The following is a 21,616-nucleotide window of genomic DNA, read 5'->3' on the forward strand; positions in this document are numbered from 1 at the left end:
GGAGAGGGGACACAGGAGAGCCGGGAGCACCCCACGGGGCTGGAGTCCTCTGTGCACAATTTACAGACCCCGCAGCCCTCCCGGAGCCGCTCGTCGCGGGCTTTTCCCGGCCGGACAAAAACTTCCTTAATTTTTCTGGATTTTTTTTGTGTGTGTGTGTGGATAGGTGGGTTTGTGTGTTTTTTTGTTTTTTTTTTTTTTTGTTTGTTTTTTTTTTGTTAAAAAGAACCGCGGCCAAAACGAAGAGGAGGAACTGCAAAACCCCAAAGCGGCCGCAATTCCCGCTCTTTACGATAAAAACACCAGCAGTCACTGCGGGCCGTGGCCCCACTATACTTTTCCCGGGATCTTGGCGCGTTTGCGGGCGATGGCGTCCTCCACGGCCTTGAGCTGCTTCAGGAGCTCCTCGCGCCGCGACAGCGTGCTGGACTTGCCGCCCTTGGCGGCGGCAGCGCCCGGCTCCGCGCCCTTGCCCGGCACGCTGGTGACTTTGCTGGAGCTCTTGGACTGAGGGGACAGCTGGCGCTTCCTGCGGGACAGAGAGGGAGCAGTGACAGGAGCTGGGGATGGCCCCAAGGACCGAGCCCCGCTGGCTGCGCCGAAATCGCCGTTTTAAGGTGTAGAGAATTTTGTGCAGGAATGGCTTGATGAGAAAGGACACAGTCAAACTGGCCTGATAAAACTAGATGGGAAAGGACACACAAATTCCATCTCTTTCCATAGGCAGGAACTCTTTTCAGTACCCAGGGTTGCTCCAGCCTGGCCTTGGGCACTGCCAGGGATCCAGGGGCAGCCACAGCTGCTCTGGGCACCCTGTGCCAGGGCCTGCCCGCCCTCACAGGGAAGGATTTCTCCCTAATTTCTGAGCTGAACTAAAACACCAGGAAGTGCCACATCTAACACATGGCTCCAGGAGTAGGTGGGATAAAAGAGGTTGGAGACAGGAGGAGGCCTTGGGTTGAAAACTGGCTTGAACAGTAAAAAACAGCCATTCCATGGGGATTCCCAAATTCCCAGGATTAAACTCAGTGCCAGCTCGTGGCTGCAGTGAGCAGCTCCCTGTGAGCCCCAGAGGGGAGAGCAGCCCTGGAGCACCCCTCAATCCCAAACCCTTCAGCCCCTTCCCTGTGATGTTGCCCCCAGAGATCCGTGGAGAGGATCCGCAGCCCCCAGAGCCGCACATCCAGCCCTGCCCTGGGACATTCCCAGTGCTGCAGCAGGCACAGCCTGCCAGGAGTTTGGCTGAGCTGCTCACCTGGCACCTGCATGGATGGAAGGTGCAAAGCCAGGGGACACATCTGAATATGCCTCAGCTGGCAAAAGGAGCAGCTGAGGGTGTGCCAGGCTGGGAAAAGGGGAATGAGGCACTGGAACCAGGAGCTGGCCAGGGGGAAGGGGCTGCACTCTGGTGCTCATTAACACTGTGCTAACAAGCTGCAGAGGCACTGGCTGAGCTCACTCCTGACCCACTTGGCTCCTGGTGCTCCTGCTCTTCTCCCAGCTGGAATGGCCCAGCTGGAGGCTCTGCAGGAAGCCCTGGCACCCCTGGCACCTGCCCAGGCAGCTCCGCGTCCTTCCTCGTGCTGCGCTCCACAGCAACTGCAGCTGCCAGCCTGGGAGAGCCTGGGACAGCCTGGGACAGCCTGGGAGAGCCTGGGAGAGCCTGGGACAGCCTGGGAGCGGGGCTGGAGCCCTGGAGGAGCAGGGCTGCAGGCCCTGGGGGGCTGAGAGGCCCGGCAGAAGCAGCAGCACTCACCTGTCTGCCTGTGCAGGGGAAGGTTTTGGGTTCTGGCCCCGCTGCCGCTCCTGCTTGGGGGACGAGAGTCTCCCGGTCGCCTTCCTATCGCGAGAGCCTGGGGGAGAGCAAAAGGACATTCCTTCATTTTCCTGCTTGGCACCAAGGCACAGGCCACCCCCTGCCTGCACCGACTGACCACATCGTGCCAAAAAAAATGCCAAGTCCAGCAGCAGCTGGAAAAGCCTCACTGTGAGCCCCCTGCACCCCTGGGAGAGCGGAGACGCCAGCAAGGCTGTGCCCCGCAGTCTCCTGTACACACCACCTTCCACCAGCCCTTCCTCACCCTCCAGCTGCTGGAGTGAGGCTCTGCCGTGGCATTTTGTGCCTGCAGAGCTGCTGGCTCTGCCCTGGTGGGTCACAGGGTGTACTGGCTCCAGCAGTGACAGGCGAGGGCAGCTCTGCTGCTTTCGGAGCCAGCGGGGCCTCCCCCGAGGCAGCAGCACCCCCGTGTTTGTTCAGCACGGCTCAGCTGCCAGGCCCTGCCCCAAGAGAGCTGCCCTGGGCACCCAGGGATGCTGGGGAGCAGCTGGGCTATCCCAGGAACAGAGAGGGAATTCCACCTGGAAGGCAGCCTGTGGAGCTGCTGCCCTGCTGTGACCCCAGCTGGAGCAGAGGTGCCCAGTCCCTCGTGGCAGCAGCCCCTGCGTGTGCCAGGGCATCCCTCTGCTCCTGAGGATGGACACTGGGACAGCCTCAGCCCACAGGTGCAGCTCACAGAGCAGCTGACACACTCAGCCACCAGCACTGAGCAGTTTTGGTGCTGGGATGCCGAGGGGCTCAGTCCCAACTCAGCCAAGGGCACCTTTGCCATTGGATTTGGGGCTCCATGGCTGGGACTCCTCATCCCTGCAAGTGTCCAAGGCCAGGCTGGATGGGGCTCAGAGCAACCTGGGGTAGTGGAAGGTGTCCCTGGCTCTTTGGTCCCTTCCAGCCCAAATTAATCTGTGCTTCTACGATCTGCTGCAGCTCAAGAATTGCTTTTTGACAGAAAGCAGGGGATGACACCAATGTCTCTCTAGAAAGCGTGCTGGCCTGGCCCTGCCACTCGTGTGTGAACCAGACCCCAGTGAACTTCAACCTCGGGCAGTCCCTTGCAGGCTGCCCTGGCAGGAGGTGAACGTTGCAGGTTATTAGCACAGACCTTCTGTTGGCTGGCACCCAGAGTCAACAAGATCCACCTACAGCTGAGCCACCAGGGAAAACAACATCACGTGGCAGTTCCAACGTCACCAGCAGCCACCTCTGGCTGCCAACTCTGCCCCCACTCCCTCTGCCTCCTGGCAGCCACAGCAAAGGCTGGAGGGTGGCACTGAGGGCCCTGTCTGTGGCTGCCAGCTCGGTTTCCCCAGCTGCTCCTGCTGCTGGGGAGGATTGAGGCCCAGGAGAACACTTGGAAAGCCCAGGTCTTTCTAAACATCCAGGGCAGAGCGGGTTGTGTCACCCAGAGGTGGGGCAATCAGCCCATGTCCCAGGCTGGCTGATGCAGGCAGGGGTTGATTGCATCCCTCCCTCCAGCCCAGCCTTTCGAAGCACCAGCCTGGCTGGCAGGGACAGCTGTCCCGGGAAAACTCCGGGATGCACCAAAGGAAACTCCTGTGACTCACAGTCCTGGGGTGGCTGAGGCTTGGAGTGATCTTCAGGATCATCCAACCCAACCTCTAGCCCAGCACCACCATGGTCACCACTAACCCTGTCCCCGGGTGCCACATCCACACGTTTTTGGAACACCTGCAGGGATGGGGACTCCCTCCCTGATGGTCTGTTCCTTTCTGGGAAAAAATATTTCCTAATTTCCAAACTAAACCAGCTGTCCACAGCTACATCCAAGGCCAGCAGCAGTGAGCAGGAGGCTGTGGGGTGGATGTGGAAGTGAGAACTCCGTGTCTTCAAAGCCAAGGGGCTGTTTTTTTGGACAGGACTTACAGGAGGCACACTGGGCACAATGTGCCCCTGAGGCCTGCCCAGGGCCTCAGCTCTGCTGTGTTGTTGCAGCAGGATGGCCAATAACCCCCCTTTATCTGGTGGCAACGTCACTGTGAGGTTTTGGGATGACTGCAGTGGATCTTTCCAGCTGTTGGAAAGCAGGGCCCGGGCTGGAGGATGCCTCACCTCTGTCAGGTGACAGGTTGGCCCGTTTGGCTGGAGGAGAGCTTGGCCTCTCTTTGTCTGCTGGCTCATATCTCTTCCTGCTTCCTTTGTCAGCTGCCTGCAATGGAATTAAAACAATGGAGCTGAGCAGCCACTTCCCTCTGCAGAGGGAAACAGGCACAGCCTTTCCCTGGGATGTGCTGCAAACACCTTTCCCAATAAACTCTGCACACACCAGTCCCAGCCATCCCCGAATCCGCCTAATTCCCAACCACCAGGAGCCAACAGCAACACCCCCCTGCACCGGGGTTAAGGCTGTACTAATTTCAGAACAGCAACAGGAAAACAGCAGCTTTCTGGGATGTTTTTTTGCCCAGCAGCACCAAGGATAGCAGATGTGAAGGAGGCATGTGGAGCCGTGCCTTTTCCAGGCTGTCATGTGTCACTGCACACTCCTCCCTCCGGAGCAGCTTCCTGCCTCTGATAAAGCCTCCTCACGTCAGAGCACAGGGAAGTAGAGAAATCTGCAGCCTCAGACTGCGCCGGGGAATTTGGGCTGGCAGAGCAAAATATCAAAAACAGGAACCTGCCCACGTGATGGGGCCAACACCCTGCCCCAGCAGCAAACCCCACGAGGCCCAACTCCCCCACACGGGCTGCGGGCTGGGATCTGCGCCGAGGCTCCAGCCGGGGCAGCGGGAGCAGAGGAGAGGGGGAGAGGCAGCTGGGCACCCCAGGAGCTGCCCTGCCCCTTGTCCCTCTGCCCTGTGTGCCTGCTGTTCCCTGGTGTGGCACAGGAAGCACTCCCAGAGCATCTCCCAGGGGAAAGGTCCCTGCACACCGGGACCTTCGAGCAAGCGGGGAAGAGCCTGGAAGCTGCAGCAGGAATGTGCCCCAGGGAAGCCGCCAACACAGCCCCAAAGTGAAGCCACCACAGGGTGTGTGCTGCCAGACTGGTTCTGTGTGCTGCCCTCCAAGCCAGCCCCAGACCTTCCTGGCTGAGCTCATCCCAACAGAGCCAAGCCTGGAGCTCCCCTCCTGCCAGGATCCATCCCCTTCACTCCAGCTGGGATCCATCCCCTCCTGCCAGGATCCATCCCCCTCAGGCCCCCAGGGGCAGGGAATCCCAGCCTCCAGGGATTCATTCCCACCTTGTTCAGGAGCGTCAGTTTGATCTCCTTGTGCCCGCTGAAGCTGCCCTGCTGTGCCTGGGGGGCCGAGGGCTGCTGGCCCTGGGGCAGCTGCTGGGATTTGCTTCCCGGGGTGGGCTTGGCTGATTTCAGGAGCTGAGCAGGCACATCCCGTTTCCTCTTCTCCTCTTTAGCACTGTCTTCTTTTTTTGACTTTCCTGTTGAAAGCAGAGAGCACAAGTGGTCACTAGGGAATGGTTCCTGTTGCCTGCTCTCCCTTTGGGCAAGAGGACGCTGCTGCAGGGATGGAAAAGCCCACAGCAGTTAGCTCAGCTTGTGGACACGAGGTTAAGGGATTCAGGAAACCAGCATTTCCAGAGAGCAACAGAAAAGACAAAGAACAAAAGGCTTTTGCCACAGACTGCCATGGTCTGGAACGAGCAGAGGAAGAGCAAAGTGATACTGGAGTTGTCCAGATTTACATCACCTTCCAAGGGTGAAAGAGAATGGGAGAGGAAGAACTGCCAGGCAGGAAAAGGGATGAGACAACCAGAGGCACAGGGATGGAAGGATGTGGATTTAAATTTGCTCCACAGCCTCCCTTCTCCCCAGGATCTCTGCTCCTGCGTCACCTCTGCTCAAGGATTTTCCTGGAGCCCACAGAATTGCCGGGGAAGGATCCCTGCTCCTCCCTTCTTCTCCCAAGACTCCCTGGAGGAATACACCCCCAGCAGAGCAGGTGGCTGTACCTTTCTTCTGCTGGGCCGGGGTGGGGGAGCGGGAGCTGGCCGAGGACACGGGGCTGGCCAGGTCCGCGTACATGTCCTCGGAGTCGGCGCTGCGCACGGAGCTGCTGCTGGACGAGGCACTGGACACGGAGGAGACGCTGCTCACGCTCAGGGACCTGCCAAGAACCCACAGCTCATCACACCCAGGAAGGCAACGAGGCCTTTCCGCATTTCCCTGCGTGGCTGGGTGTTGGGAAGCTCGGCAGGGAATGACACACAAAGGCCGTGTGTCCTGGGGTGCTGCTGGTATAAAAACCCCAAAGCTGTCGGGTGCAGGCCTAGAAAGTAATGATTATTTATAGCCAGGATTGAGGCAATGTGTAAACAGGTCACTGTTTGCCCAGGAAAACAGGGAGTGAAAGCAGGGAGTGCACTGGCACATCCAGGTCAGTGTTACAGCTCAGGGCAAGGGTTCCCTGGCAGGGTTTCTGCTGCTGGCACGCATGCACTGTCACGACTGATAACGACAGGGAGATGCCTCCAAGATGGAAATCTCCCAGCAGGGCCTATCCCAGGAAGTGTTCAAGCCAGGCTGGACAGGGTTGGAACAACCTAGTCTAGTGGAAGGTGGCAGAGAGTTGGACTGGATGAGCTTCAAGCTCCTCTCCAAGCCAAGCCATCCCACTCCATGAATATTCAGGCAGCCTCTCCAGCCTGTTCCACGGGCCACACCGCCCTGCTCTGCCAGCAGGGCCCAGGCTCCCTGGCTGGAAGCTGCATTGGGATGACTGAAGGGGCTGTGGCAGCTTCAGCACGGACCAACCCTCTGCACCCACTACCCCTGGCACCAGGAGCCGAGTTCTGAGAGGTCTCATGGATTGTTCCATGAGCCAGGAACTCCTCCAGGCCACCAGGCTGGCCTGGTGTGGGCACACAGTGCATTTGCCACGTTTCCCCCTTCCCACAGGAGCAGCACAGGCAGCCCCAGTGTGCTCACATTTCCCATCCATGCCCTGGTGCTCTCTGAAGCTCTTGCATCACCCCAGGCTGAGCTGATGAACGTGACAAGCACGGAGTAAACAAGCCGGGATTTCCGTAAAATAACGCGGATGTTGCACAGGGTTCACAGATGGGAATTTGCAGCTGCTCAGAGCCAAATCCTGCTCCATCCACTGGTTTTACACCACAGGGCTACTCTAACACCCATGTGCCAGGGAAGTGTTGGGTTTCAAGGCTCTGCCTGGGAGGATTCAGGGAATCCTCTGTGTGAAGAGATGAAAAAAACCTGAAGGAATGACTCGAGAGTGGTTTGTTTTTCTTTGCTGGAAGGATTTTGTTGTTTACACATCCCACAGACCAACAGACTTGGAACTGTTCACTTGGGGCTAAACACAAAGGAACTGGACCTACAACTTTTCCAGCAAAGGGAAAATATCATTAGCTGGGCCTTTTAGGGATTTTCTGACCTACCTCTCTTGACAGGCCAAGCATCTTCCCTAAGGACAGGAACCAGAGGTAGGAGAGGCTCAGGAGAGCCAAGCTCCATAGCCTGAAACTGTTCATTTGTAGTTTAATTAGGATGTGGGATCACCCTGGCCAGAAGGAGTTGTTCTGGTCACCATTTAGCTTAAATGGGTACTTGGACACACATGACAGGATTATTTCCTTGAATAAACCACAAGGGAAATATCAGGGAATCATGGAATGGTTTGGGCTGCAAGGGACCCTAAAGATCACCCAGTTCCAACCCCAACACCTCCCAAAAGAGCAGGCTGCTCCAAGTCCTGTCCAAATTGGCCTCGGACACTTTCAGCCACAGCTTCTCTGGGCAACCTGAGCCAGGGCCTCCCCACCCTCACAGGGAAGCATTTTTCCCAAATATCCCATTGAAATATCCCCTCTGTCAGTTTAAGGCCATTATATCTTGTTTTATCGCTCCATGCCCTCCCCAACACTGTATTCCCATCACAATTCAGGACTTGGGATCTGGGACACAAACCCAACCTTGTCCCACCTCCCAGGCACCTGCAGCTGGTGCTGCTGGAGCTACAGAGAGCTTCCACTGCAAGAAACCAACAGCCACAACCCCTGCTGTTAAATAAAGGTCACAAAGGCTCAGGGCTGTACCTGGATTTCCTTGAGCCAGAGGGAGAGTGGGAGACTGAGGCAGAGGATGATCTGGAATGAGATCTGGAGAGAGACCGGGACAAGGACCTCGATCGGGAGCTGGAGCCGCTGTAGCTGCTGGCACTGCCACTGATGCTGCCACTGATGGTCCTCCTGCAAGGCAGCAAACAGCCCTCCCACAATGACAATTGCAATGGCAAAGAGAGAGAGGGGAGGAAAACCCCTGGAGAAAAGCAGAGATTTGCTCAGCACCCTCTGACTGATGCCCAGCCATCCCTGAAGGGTGATCGGACCCCTCCACCACTTCTCCCAGTTTATGTGCTGGGAATGATGTTCTGTGGTGGGGGATATCCCTGGGAATGATGTTCTGTGCTGGGGATATCCCTGGGAGTGATGTTCTGTGCTGGGGGATATCCCTGGGAATGATGTTCTGTGCTGGGGGATATCCCTGGGAATGATGTTCTGTGCTGGGGGATATCCCTGGGAATGATGTTCTGTGGTGGGAAATATCCTTGGGAATGATGTTCTGTGCTGGGGGATATCCCTGGGAATGATGTTCTGTGGTGGGAAATATCCCTGGGAATGATGTTCTGTGGTGGGGGATATCCCTGGGAATGATGTTCTGTGCTGGGGGATATCCCTGGGAATGATGTTCTGTGCTGGGGGCTATCCCTGGGAATGATGTTCTGTGCTGGGGATATCCCTGTGGCCAGCGTGGGTCAGCTGCTGACCCTCCACCACACAGATCTGTGTGGCACCAAACAGATCTCCCCCACGTTCCTTTTTCCCCACTCTGCCACCTTCACAAGCAGCAGCTCTCAAAAATGTCTTTTTTTTCCCCACTCCCACCCTGATTTTGCCACATTTCCTGTATTCCACCCACTCCATCCTCCCTCCAGCCTCCACAGGCAGGAGCCACCCAAGGCAAATCAGGAGCATTCCCCTTTTCTCCCTGCCCCAGGAGATGGATTTCTCCCTGAACACTCTGGGATTTGCTGGATCTTCCAGGAGACAGAAACCTGGGATTTGCTGGACCTGCCATGAGATCAAGCCTCACTCCACCCCCCCTATCTCTCACCTCCTGGGTGGAGTCCTTGTCTGCCGTTCCTTCCTCCTTGCTTCCCGATTATCCCCTGCCTTGGCTGCCTCCGGGGCTGCTGCTGTAATTTTCGTGAGGGGCTGAGGGACTGGGAGGGCAGTGAGTTTCTTCACAGATTTCTCCCTGGAAAAATGACAATTTTCAGGTGTGTGATCCCAGGGGGTGGGCACAGAGCACTGATGTCCTCAGAAATGATGTGTTCTGGTTTGTTGTTTAATATTTTAGAGATTATAGAATCCTGGGATGGTTTGGGCTGGAAGGGCCCTTAAAAATCATGCCACTCCACTCCATTCCACAGGACACCTTCCACTATCCCAGGTTACTCCAAACCCCATCCAACCTGGCCCTGATGCGATTCCTGAAGCTGCAAACACTTGGCTGTTTTACCAAAACACAAACACCATGGATTTCCCTAAAGGGATTTGTTCCCCATATGCTCAACTAATTCATCTTTTCAGAGACAAATTACAGCTGTACAACAGCCAATTCTGGAGATATTTGACTTGTAAATTAACTCCTGAAGCAGACTGGGTGGAAATGTTGTGTCTTATCCATTTAATTCCATCATTTTTATCCCAGACACTTACACCTGCTTAAAATCTGCCAGTCAAGCTTCAGGATGAAAGGTGCACAGTTCATGCAAAAATTCTCTTTTTGACTCCAGCACACAGATCAGGAGGGTGCAAAACAGCCTGTGTGTGCCTGGATCTGTCCCTTGGCTTGTGTTCCCTGTGGAAAACTGGATGGGAGCACCGATGTGTCACCCAACAGCCACTGCAGGAGATGGGGATGGCTCTGGCTCCTCAGGGCTGCCCCATTCAGGGCTCAGAGCACTCCAACCTCTGCTCTGGCAGCTGGACACTGCTCCAGGCATGATCCTGGAATGCTTTGGGTTGGAAACACCTTGAAGATCATATTCCACCCCCTGCCATGGCAGGGACACCTTCCACTGTCCCAGGCTGCTCCCAGCCCTGTCCAGCCTGGCCTTGGGCACTGCCAGGGATCCAGGGGCAGCCACAGCTGCTCTGGGCACCTGTGCCAGGGCCTGCCCACCCTCACAGGAAGGATTTCTCCCTGATATCCCATCCATCCCTGCCCTCTGGCAGCGTGAAGCCATTCCCTGTGTCCTGTCCCTCCATCTCCTGGAGCATCCCAGCCCCCCTGAGGCCCTGGAGCATCCCAGCACTGATTTCACACCCATGAACTGGGGAGGAGCTGCTGTCTGCACACACACACTGGCAATTCCTCCTCCTGCTGTGCTCAATATCTGCAGTTATCCCCTGCAGAACACAGGATTAAGCCCATGGCACGTTAGCCAGTGACAATAATCCCTGTGCTGGGGCAGGCTGCCCTGGTGTCACCAAACCAGCACTGCCAGGAGCACTGGGAGGGAGCAGAGGGCCCCAAGTGGAGGGGGAAAAACCCCAAAAGGCAGGATAACAAGGGACAAGAACTGTGGCAAAGGGGATTGTCCTAAATTCTGGAGAATTCAGGGGGATTCCCATGGTGTCATTTATTTGCAGGTCAGCTTAGAAGAGGTGACATCACTACGGTGTTGTGTCACCCTCCAACGTCCCCGTAATTTGCCACTGCAGGGTTTGTGAAATAGCAATTTCAGGAATTTAAAGAGCAGCAGGGCTCTCAGAATGTGTCAAAACCAGCTGCAGAGAGCTCCAGTCCTGTTTTCATCTGTCTCCAGGGTGAAAAGTTGATGAGGTTGAACTATTTCTTTATTCTGAGGCTGTGGATTAAGCAAAGCCACAGGAGAGGAAGGAATTTAAACTTTCTTACAACTCCTATTACGTATATTTAGATTATACAAATATATCTGCACACACAGAATGTTCCAGCAGTGAATCATGTGTTTAAACACTTGTATACAGGTAATATTTAAGGATACTTGTACAGTTTAACTTGGATTTAATAAGTAAGTGTCATTATTTAATTAAATTGGCCAAGCTAAAAACTCTTCAATAAAGTTTGTATTTTGCATCTTTCATTTCTTTTTTCAACTCAATCAGGTTTAGAATCCCACAATGGTTTGGATGGGAAGGGACCTCAAAGATCCTCTTCCACTCCCTGCCATGGGACACCTTCCACTAGCCCAGGCTGCTCCAAGCCCCATCCAGCCTTGGACACTTCCAGGGATCCAGGGCCTCCCCACCCTGACAGGAACAATTCCTTCCCAATATTCCATTTAATACTGCATTCCTTCAGCTTAAGGCCCCTGGAGGTCAGAAGGGCTTGTCTGGACTCTCACCCAGAGGAATTTGGATGCTTACCCTTTCCCAGGAGGTGGCAATAATTCCCCTTTAGCCTTGGCCAGTGGCTTGTGAGGAGATGGTGTTGGAGAAGGAGAGGGAGAAGATGAGAAGGACCTTGACCTGGAAAGGAAGGAGACATCACTCAGCTCAGGCTCTGGGATTGCAGGAGCCTTTCCTGGCTCTCAGGGCATTCAGCCACCACTGCCTCCTCCCCAGGAACCTCCCTGAGCTCCTCCTGGTTTTATATTTGGACTCTGTGCAACAAAACTTAACTTCTGCCATCAGACAGTGGGAAAAGTAGGAAACAGAAGGAAAAATAAGATCAGCTAGAAGAGAGGCAGTCCAGGTATTCCACAGCAACACCTGAGGCTGTCTCCATCCTCTCTATTCTCTCCTTAGGGAGACTACACAAGAATATAAGCAGGATTTTGAGTTTTATGTTCTTTATGTCCTGTAATTCCTAGAGCAGTTCATCCTTTAAACAGCAACAAAACCAAAAGAAACTTGGGAGAAAGACAAAAAATACACCTAAACCTAATCTGAAATTCCTGGAACACAAGAAGCAGCATTAAATGGTGCATCCCAAAGGTGACAATCAAGGGCAGGAGCTGTTTCCTGAGCCCCTGAGCACACACCACGTGCTGCTCCTGGGGTGATTCACCCCAGTGCCAAGAGTGGAAGTGCCTTGGTTGCACCCCAGTGCCTCAGCAGCCTGACTCCTGCGTGACAGCTCCTCTGGGGACAGCAGGGCACAGGGTGTTCCTCACCCTGTCACCTCAGGGAGAGGCAGCCAAGGGTGTCACCCACACTGGCACTGTCCTGCCTGGAGCGTGGATGGATGGGGAAGCTCATTCTGCTTCCCAGGTGGAATCAGCTCCCAGCTGAGCTTTTGCTAGGAGAAAGCAGTCCCAGAAGTGACAGAGTGTGTTCTGCCATCACCTGTGGGATCTGCTCGGGGTACCCGTGTGGCTTCAGCTCCTATCTAAGGAGCCAGTTCTCCCACTATGGATATTCCAGACTTGGGAAACTGTCTGCAGGGGCAAGGAAGTAGCAGAGGAATAAATCTTAATCAGCATGGGACACTGGATTGCTACTTTGAAGTGTCAGGACTATCACAAGACACAACTGCTTTAATAAAGAAACGGGATTTGCCTCTTGAAATAGAAATCCCAGCGCCACAGAACAGAGATGCTGCTGAACTTCTTCCAATCAGAAAATGCAAATGATGGGAATGTTAATCCACCACAGGCATGGGAAAGAGCCCAGCCACAACAGCACTGCACCTGTGGGTGGGAGCACTGTGGAGAGGAGGGGGTGGCTGACAGATCTCCTTCAGCCAACAACCACAGCCTGCCTTGCTCAGCCAAGGGCTTGGAATGGTTCATCTCAACAGAGCAGGAAGGAACTGTCAGGAAGCATTTGGAAACCATCCCACCATGGGTCCCCAGTCCCAGGAGCCCTACCTGGACCTGCTGCCTGAGAAAGAGCTGTGCCTGGAGGAGCGACTGGAGTAGGAGCTGTAGGAGGAGGACCTGGAGCGCGAGGAGCCGGACCCAGAGTAGGTGGATGAACGAGAAGAGGACCTGCAAGAGAAATATTACAATTCAGAGCTTCCTGAAAAGAAATATTACAATTCAGAGCTTCTTGAGAAGAAATATTACAATTCAGAGCTTCCTGAGAAGCCCCAAAGTTTCTCTTCCAAAGATTTTCTGCTCCAAGCCCCACAGCTTTCTCCTCGGGGAACTGTCAGGATTTACAGCCTCTCCTCCAATCCCCTTTTTCTTTTAGGGAGGATGCTGCTGTTGCTACTCTCTTTGCACCCTTAAATAAGCCTCCCTTCCTTTAATTACTGATGTTCCAGCCTTTTTGGGAACTGCTTCCACATATTTTGTGCCTTTTCACTGGACAATCCCCTGACAGATCACCTGGCTGGGTGCAGTGATCCCAGCAGGAAAATCTGCTCCAGGAGGGCTCTGCCTCTTAGATGTCTATCTCCAATTTAATGTGTTCCTCGTTCCTCCTGGATACTTTCCCCTCTCTTTCAGGAGCTTCAAATTCAAGCATTTAAAGGAAATAGATCCAGTTTGTGCCTCAAGGCTTTTAGATTCAGGGAGTTTCATTCTGAAATGTGGTTTTTATCTTATTTTACACCGTTGGTTTCCAAGCCCCATTCCAGCTCTCCAAGGCTCTGTCAAACCTCCACAATCCCAGTTCTCCCAGCAGCATCAACCTGCTCTTACTGGAGTGAGCTCAACTCCTCCCTCCATCCATCCATCCCAGAATGACCAGGACCCAGTTTTTCAGCTCCCAGCTCTTGCAGGGTATCTGCAGTGGTTTGCTCAGGTTTTCCAAATTATAGCCACAATTCCATGAGTGTTTCATCCCAGAGGAACACCATGACTTGGAATATGGGGCTGAGACACACTGAGCTGCTATTATGCAGACTGCATCCAGCTCTAATTCACTGGAAAAGTGGTTTTTCCAAGGATTTGCCTTTTCCTGGTCTCCAACAGTCACAGCACAGCTCCCACAGCTCCCTGCCTGCTTTGGCTCCCATCTCACTCTGTGTCCATAGATGCTCTTGAGCAGCAAGTCTTGGACTGCTTTCCCAAACATAAAACCATGGAATGGTTTGGTTTGGAAGGCACCTTAAGGACCATCCAGTTCCACTGGGCAGGGACACCACCCACTATCCCTGGCATGGAGAATCCACAACCTCTCTGGACAGCCTGTTCCAATCACCTCAACACCTTCCCTGGGCACATGTGGGAATAGGAAAAACAGAAACTTCCACAGGCACTGAAGGGTTTGATCTGCAGCCTTGGGAGACACTTGGATTGATGTAAAAACACAATACACAGACATTAGGCAGAAAAATCATAAACTTGTGCTTCTATAGTTGTAAGTAAGACTATGCCTTAAGTAAGTGAGAAACTGTATTGATAAGATAGTGAAGGGCTTATAGTGTAGAAAACTGTATTGATAAGATGGTGAAGGGTTTGTAAGGGTGTGGTTGTATGGAATAAGCTAAGAGTTTAGAAGTTATAACAGAAGCATATGTGTGTAGAAACCCATTCCTGTTCCTGTTTTTGATATTTTGTTCTGCCAGCACAAATTACATAAAAAGTAGAAAAGTAAAGACAAATAGAACAATGGTCTGTGCATTAATGTTTGTCTAGAATAAGTGCCTAAGCTGCAGAAAAGTATATTTAGTGAGATATTAGGAAGTTCTAAGCTTAATAATGGAGCTCTGTGCATTGTGTTTTCAGGCTTACAAACAGATATTGTATTGTATATGTAAAATAAGCAAGCACTGTTTTAACCAAAGGTACGTGTGCTTACAGTGGTTGGATAGAACTACTGCCAGTCAGCTTTTGCTTTGTGTGATTGGTTAAAAAACTCGTACAATAAGTTGTAACATTGAGTTCTCGGTCTGCTGCCTGGGATGTGAGCTGCTGGCATCTTCCCACTGTCACAAGCAGGGAATGAGAGCGATGCTGGGGAACACGACAGCCCAAGGCCGGTTCCTAGGAGTACCACGCTGCCGTGATGCCCTGGCCGGCCGTGGCTCTCACCTGGAGGAGCCCGAGCCGGAGGCGGACGAGGCGGAGGCTTTGCGGCGCCGGCGCGCGCGGCTGGGGGACACGGACACGCCCAGCTTCTTCTTGGGGGACTTGGACCGGCGCCACGGGTCCTTCCACTCGTCTGCCCGCTTGGACGGGGCGCTGCCCAGCAACGCGGCGTCCTTGTCCTTCTTCGGGGCCTCGGGCTGCCGGCTGCGCAACAGGGACACGTCAGCAGCGGGGCCGGGAACAGGGAGCACCAGGGCAGGGAACAGCCAGAAACGTGCAGTGCAGCAACAGGATCATGACAGAACGGAATGTAGGATAACATCATTATATTATATATGTAATATAATAAATATAATATAGTGTAATGTAATATAATGTAATGTAACATAATGTAATATATTATATAATGACATTATTACCATATAATGATAATATAATAGAAAATGTATATAACATAAACACTATATAATATAATTCTATACAATAAGTTACAATATAATTATATATATGATATAAAATATGATTATATAATAATTAATACAATACTGTACTATAATATTATACTATTATATAAAATTATATATACTATAATAATAGAATATTATTGCTATATAAGGATAATTAATGTAATATAATTATATATATAATATAAAATGTAATTACTATATATAACTATATATAACATAATTACATATATTTATATATGGTATATACTTTTATATTATATATTTTAATATGTATATATTAAATGTATATAATATACATTATATGTATAATATACATATAATATATGTAATTATAATATAATTATATATAATATGTATTATATATATATGTATTATATATATGTATTATAATACATATACTATAATATGTATTATATGTATATATTTATATTTATTTATATGTAATATATATTATATATGTATATATATTTCTATTCATTTACATATGTAATTGTATATAATACAACAATATAGTGGTAATAATATATTAATATATTATATAATGATGCCATTATACAATATTAATATATTACCAATATATTAATTAGCAATACCAGAATATATTAATAAATAATTAATTATTAATTAGTATTCACATACTATAATAAGATGCATACATAAACATACATGGCCATGGAAAAACCCCCAAATTCCTGCCTCAGACTGATTGCTTACAGCTCCCAGTCTGCCCTGTGGGACTCCAGCAGCGTTTTGGGGTGGTGAGGAGTTAGGGGAGCTCTCAGTCTGTGAACCTGGGACAAAGCAGCGCTGCTCTGCAAACCAGCAGAGTTCTGGGAACTGCCCTGTCCCACGGAGCACTGTGAGCTCCTGGCTCAGCCCTTGGACCCCGAGCATGGACAGAGGCAAGAGGGAAGGGAAGGGAAGGGAAGGGAAGGGGAAGGGAAGGGGAAGGGAAGGGGAAGGGAAGGGGAAGGGAAGGGGAAGAGAAGGGAAAGCTGGTCCTGCCGAGAGCACACCGAGCTGGAGCCAGCCCAGCCTGCTGCAGGGCTGGACTCTCCAGTGTCCCCATCACCAGGACACCCCTGGGGCTGTCACAGGCCAGGACCCAGTGACCTCCTTTCCCCTTCCAAAGGGAGCAGTTCCCTCCCCCTGGCCACAGGGCAGGCTGGTTTGTCCCTGGCTTGTTCTCCGGGTGCTCAAACACCACCAAACGAGGCGCCCAGCCAGGCCTCACTCTCCATCTCCTCCCTTCTCTTTTTAGGGCTCTACTTTCATTTCCCACTTTTTGGTTCTCCAGGTTTCCTTTCTCCTCTCCAACCCTCTGAAAATAACTCAGGGCCAACTTTTCAGCACCTGCACCAGACACTTCCTTAAGTACTCCAGGATGAGTTTCTGGAGACTAAGACTTTATTACCTCTCTTATCTCTGGGTGATTTAACCTGGAATTTTTCCTTGCCCTCGCTCTAACCTGCACTCAACTCCTCAATTACCTGCTTCTAACCTTCTCCCTGGGGTTTCAGGCAGAGCTTGTGAGGGATTAAAGCTTTCTGAAGCCTCTTGAACTCACCAAATTAGCAGGACAATGATGCATTTATTGCTTTCCTCAAAGCAGTGAGTTCCCAGGGAATTTGGGGAAGGAAAGGCCCCTTCCCCGCTGGGTTCAGCCAGTACCACCCCATTACTCACACCACCGAAGCAACCACTCCCCAAACAACTTCCTCTAACTTTTTGAGATAAAAACAGCCACCTCCAAGTTTTCTAATAATTCCAGGCACACTTCAACAAACCCCAGGATAATGAGAGCTCTTGGTCAGGAGCCTGTCCTTTGACGAGTTCACACCTCACAGAAGCCTCATCCCCTCCTTTTTGGCAGAGTTTCTCTTCCCCAGCCCAGGACTGGGATGTGCTGACCTAAAAAATCCAGCATCCGACTCTTTCCTTATCTCTGCTGATGTAAAAGCAGTTTTACTCTTTGTCCCACAACTCCCTTAGAATATTCGGAGGAAAACCCCTCCTTTCACATTCACCCCTCCCACCAATCTCACTGCAGCCCTGGCAGAGGAGAACTGGATCCTCCAGAAGAGAACTGGATCCTCACACAGCAGTGCTGAGTGCCCGGGGGGGAGCCCCAGGCAGGGTCATGCTGAGCTTTACTCCCCAGCAGCCCCATTCCATCCTCCCCCTTTCCCAGCACTGCCCCAGCACACACTGTTCAACCCAGCACAGGGTACCTGCAGTGCTTTGGTCCAGTTTCCCCACAATTCCATGAGTATTTCACCTTGGAGGAGCTCCACCACTCGGAGTATGTTATAACCTGCTAACATTCAATAGTACAAGCTGGGCTCGAGGGCTCCTTCCAGCACATGTTTACAAATCCATTTGGAATTGCCAATTTCAGCTCTGGAATATCCTCAAATCAACCAGAGGAGAGAAAGAAGGAAAGGAAACTGGGAAAAGCCTCCACACCTTGCATGAAGCAGCAGGATAAAGAACAAGGAAAGGAGGAGAGAAAACCATGTGAGGGAGCTCATGGAAAATGCCCAATATCCTGATCCAGTGTCCCTTCCCAGGGAATTGGGGTCTGTGAGCTCTGGGAGATGCAGGGGGAACATTCTGCAGGCACAGGCAGGCAGAGGCAGCTTTATCTAGGATAAAACCTCTGCAGAAGTTTCTCCAGAATGACAAATGTGGAAAGCAACAGCTCTGCCAGGGAGGTTTAGGGTGGATATCAGGAAAGGCTCTACCCCCAGAGGGTGCCCAGGCTCCCCAGGGACTGGGCACAGCCCTGAGGCTGCCAGAGCTCCAGGAGCCTTTGGACTCTGCTCAGGATTGGATTTTGGGGTGTCCTGGGCAGGGCTAAGCATTGGCTCAAGATCCCTGTGTGTCCCTTCCAGCTCAGGGTATCCCACGAGTCCATGAACTAAAAAATGCTCCTTGGAGCTTCCAATGTGGGGCATCACCAAAGAAACTAGTTCAGCCTAAAACTGGGATCTCTCCAGGCTCAACTCCCTCCTGAACCAGTTTTCAGAAAGAAAAGCATCCTCCAGGATTTCTTCTCCCTTAAAACAACCTCAAACTCACATCCAACAGCCCATGCTGGGAGCTGGAACAACTCCAGCTGAACTCCAAGCTTGGGTGCCAGCTGGGAGCAGGGATGAGTCTGAAAGCAAATCTCACTTACTTGCACCTATTACCTGGTTTGATGCAATTCCCTCTGGATGAAGTCACTTTCTGGAGGAAAGGTTTTTCCCCAGGAAAACCACAACAGAAAGCCTCCTTTTGGGGCGTGCTTGGCTTTTTGACTCAGCACTAAATGCTACAGACGAGGAAGGTGCTGCTCCTGTCAGGACAATTTCAAAGCCTTCCCTCAGAGCTTCCAACGTGTGGCATCACCAAAGAAACTCGTTCAACCAAAAACTGGGATCTGGGGCTGCTGGATTCATGTTCTCCAGTGGAATTCAGGAGGCAGAATGAAGGTGAGCTGGAGCAGCTCCCTAGACAGCATCCCAATGACAGCCTGGCCATCTCCCACGGCTGGGAGATGAGGAGGGCAGGATTCCTCCTCACTTTCACTCCTACAGCCAGGTCATTTTGTGCTGGATCTGGGGCTTGGTGGAGCTCCCAGCTCCTGAATTCAAGAAATCAAAAAATAAGAATGATTTGCTGCTGGCTCAGTGAGATCAACCTGCCATGGAGAAAAGGAGGGAAGAACTCCAGGGCTGGTGAGCCTGAGATCAGCTCAGGAGCTCATCCTCAACCTCACACAGCTGCCCAGGCTGCTGGCAAACCTCACCCACTTCAGAACAGAGAGTGGCAAAGAACTCTCATGTTCATCCCAATCTTTTTCACCAAATTCCAATTTTTAGGAAACAATTGAAATATTTCAGAATTAACTCCTAAGTCTCTTCCACAAGGTTTTAAAAAAATTAATTAGAGGGAAGAAAAGACAAGACAAAAGTGACCAAAATCACCTGAATTTCCACCAAGATCCTCAAGAATCACTTGGGCAGCAGCTTCCAAAGGCAAATTTACCCTTAAAACAACTAAAAGTTTTCTTTTCCAGAAGGAAGAGGCTGATGCCCATTTGGCTGGAATGTAATGACAGCAATCATGAGAAGTGAAGCTGAGCGTGGCTTTGGCAGGGAGAGGAGGAGCAGAGCAGCTCCAGCTGGCAGCACCCCAGCATGGCTCAGCCAGCTCCCAAATAAACCTGCCTCCCAAAAAAACCCAGCTGAACGTCACTGAGTCCAACAAAACTATGGAGAGGGGGAGAAAAAAGCTGCCCAGCTCAAGCTCTCCTCATGTATTATGCAAATGCTGCCCAAGCATTTCTAATCTTGGAGGGGAAAATGAGCGTGCAGGGGAAAGCGCTTCCTGTCCTTCCCCATCCCTGGGCCAGGGAACCAAACCTTATCAGCCCTGGGCAGCAGTGACGTCAGCCTGGCTCGGGGCTGCTCTTCCAGCTCCCTTTTCTCCAGAAGGAAAGGCCAGGGATGATTTACCAACCTCTGTGCTCCTGCAGGAAAGCTGCGATTGCGTCAGCAGCGCCGGCGCCGCTTTTCCTTCAGTGGCAAGTGGAATTTTCCAGAGGAAGTGGACTCGAGGAATGACTGGAGCCATGTGCCAAGGCAGCTATGAAGGGACCTGTAAACTGCTGCAAAATAAATTCCAGCAGAGTGCAAGCACGCAGGAACTCTTCCTGTCTTGGAGTAATGGAGAGGGAAATGGCTCTGGAAAGCCACGTACGTGTGTCCAGGACAGGGAATGCTGGGCCTTGGAGCTGCTGCCTTGGTGAAATATTAGAAATATTAGCAGGGAAAATGCTTTTCTCAAGCTGTTTCCATCTGAAGCTGAGTTATCAGTCATTAAAAAAAAAAAAAAGAAAAAAAAAGGAAGGATTTCTTCAAAGCCTGATGGGGAGAGGCTTGGAAATTAAAGAGTGGAGATACAATCTGAACCTCCAGGATGAAATCATCCCAGCAGGGAGATAAAGCTATCTGAGATGGCATCTCCCCTAAGGGCTGAGCATTTGACGCCTGGAGAGCCTCCTCTCCATGAGCAGGAGGCAGGATCCTGCCTGGAATGTGCCAGGGATCCTGCCCTGGAATTACCTTGTTCCACCAAAATCCAGGCTGGGGGATCTCCCTGTAACTCCATCTCTGAAATGCCAAAGAAAACCACATTCCTTGAGATCCACAGCTGTGTCATTCACTGCCCTCCACCTCGATTTAGGGTAATGAAACTTCTGCTGCTGCTGGGGAAGTGGAGGCAGCAGCTCAAGAGCCATAAGGACCAACAGAAATTCCAGGCAGCAGGATGTTTTTGTGGAGAATTTGGAAAGCTTGGTTTGATCCACAGACTTTATCACCATGGAATCACAAAAAAATGGTTTGGGTGGGAAGGGACGTTAAAACTCATCCAGTCCCTGTGCAGGGACACCTTCCACTGTCCCAGGGTGCTCCAAGTCCCATCCAACCTGGCCTGGGGACTTCCAGGGATGAGGCAGCCACACAGCTGGCCAACCTCCATCCTCAAAGGGAAGAACTCCTTCCCAATATCCCATCTAATCTGGCAGTGGGAGCCATTCCCTGTGTCCTGTCCCTCCAGGCCTTGTCCCCAGTCCCTCTCCAGCTCTCCTGGAGCCCCTTTAGGTCCTGCAAAGGCTCTGAGCTCTCCCTGGAGCCTTTCCTTCTCCAAGCTGAACACCCCCAGCTCTCCCAGCCTGGCTCCAGAGCAGAGCTGTTCTTATCACCAACTTCCCCAAAGTCCTGGGAGCAGAAATGAAAGCAGAGCTGTCTAAGCAGGTTCCATGGCTCGGGGTGGCAGCTGCACCACGGAAAACGGGGATGTAAACAAGTTGTTATCGTGTCTATCACAGCACAGCTTCCATGCAGGGCACTGGATTGAGATTCCTAAGAAGCCTGGGGTGGCAAGGGATGTGCTCTGTATGTGAAAAGAAGGGAATTCCTTCTCTGAGCAGCCCTGGAACACCTGGAGTGTGCAGGAGAAGAGGTCCAGCTCCAGCTGGAGCAGGTAAAACCCATCTCAGCCTGGGAAACTCAACAGCCTGGGGTCATTTGCTTCCCTGAGTTCCCTGCCCTGCTGGAAGCTGCCCAGGGAGGAGCAGACACCTGCAGAGCCAATCCATGCCCCTGGATGGAGGCTGGTTTTCCCTCTTTCACTCAATTTTCATGGATCCAAGACTAAACCAGGGCATTCCAGGCTTTTACCAACGCCCAGCTCCAACACCAGGAAGAGCACACAGCTGTCTGTCCTCTGGGGCAGGGCAAGTGGGAACCAATGAAGGATTTCTTAGGAATTAACTGATTTCCACAGGGAAAAC

The 21,616-nt window shown here is 51.8% G+C and overlaps 1 protein-coding gene across 1 annotated transcript in view; it reads right to left on the reverse strand.

Annotated features, from left to right (window-relative positions):
• Positions 1-218: 218 nt before the first annotated feature.
• The window catches only part of ZC3H18 (zinc finger CCCH-type containing 18), a 42,765-nt gene continuing 21,367 nt past the window's right edge, over positions 219-21,616 (reverse strand). Inside the window, exons 10-19 of the mRNA XM_041458674.1 lie at positions 14,810-15,010; positions 12,698-12,817; positions 11,253-11,354; positions 8,950-9,093; positions 7,872-8,024; positions 5,766-5,920; positions 5,038-5,234; positions 3,908-4,004; positions 1,757-1,853; positions 219-529 (exon numbers count right to left, since the gene is read on the reverse strand). Coding sequence (XP_041314608.1) covers positions 331-529; positions 1,757-1,853; positions 3,908-4,004; positions 5,038-5,234; positions 5,766-5,920; positions 7,872-8,024; positions 8,950-9,093; positions 11,253-11,354; positions 12,698-12,817; positions 14,810-15,010 — 1,465 coding nt within the window. The 3' untranslated portion in view covers positions 219-330. The remainder of the gene's footprint in view (positions 530-1,756; positions 1,854-3,907; positions 4,005-5,037; positions 5,235-5,765; positions 5,921-7,871; positions 8,025-8,949; positions 9,094-11,252; positions 11,355-12,697; positions 12,818-14,809; positions 15,011-21,616) is intronic.

This window comes from Pyrgilauda ruficollis, unplaced genomic scaffold (genome assembly GCF_017590135.1).
Source record: "Pyrgilauda ruficollis isolate IOZ18807 unplaced genomic scaffold, ASM1759013v1 scaffold13, whole genome shotgun sequence".
NCBI lineage: Eukaryota > Metazoa > Chordata > Aves > Passeriformes > Passeridae > Pyrgilauda > Pyrgilauda ruficollis.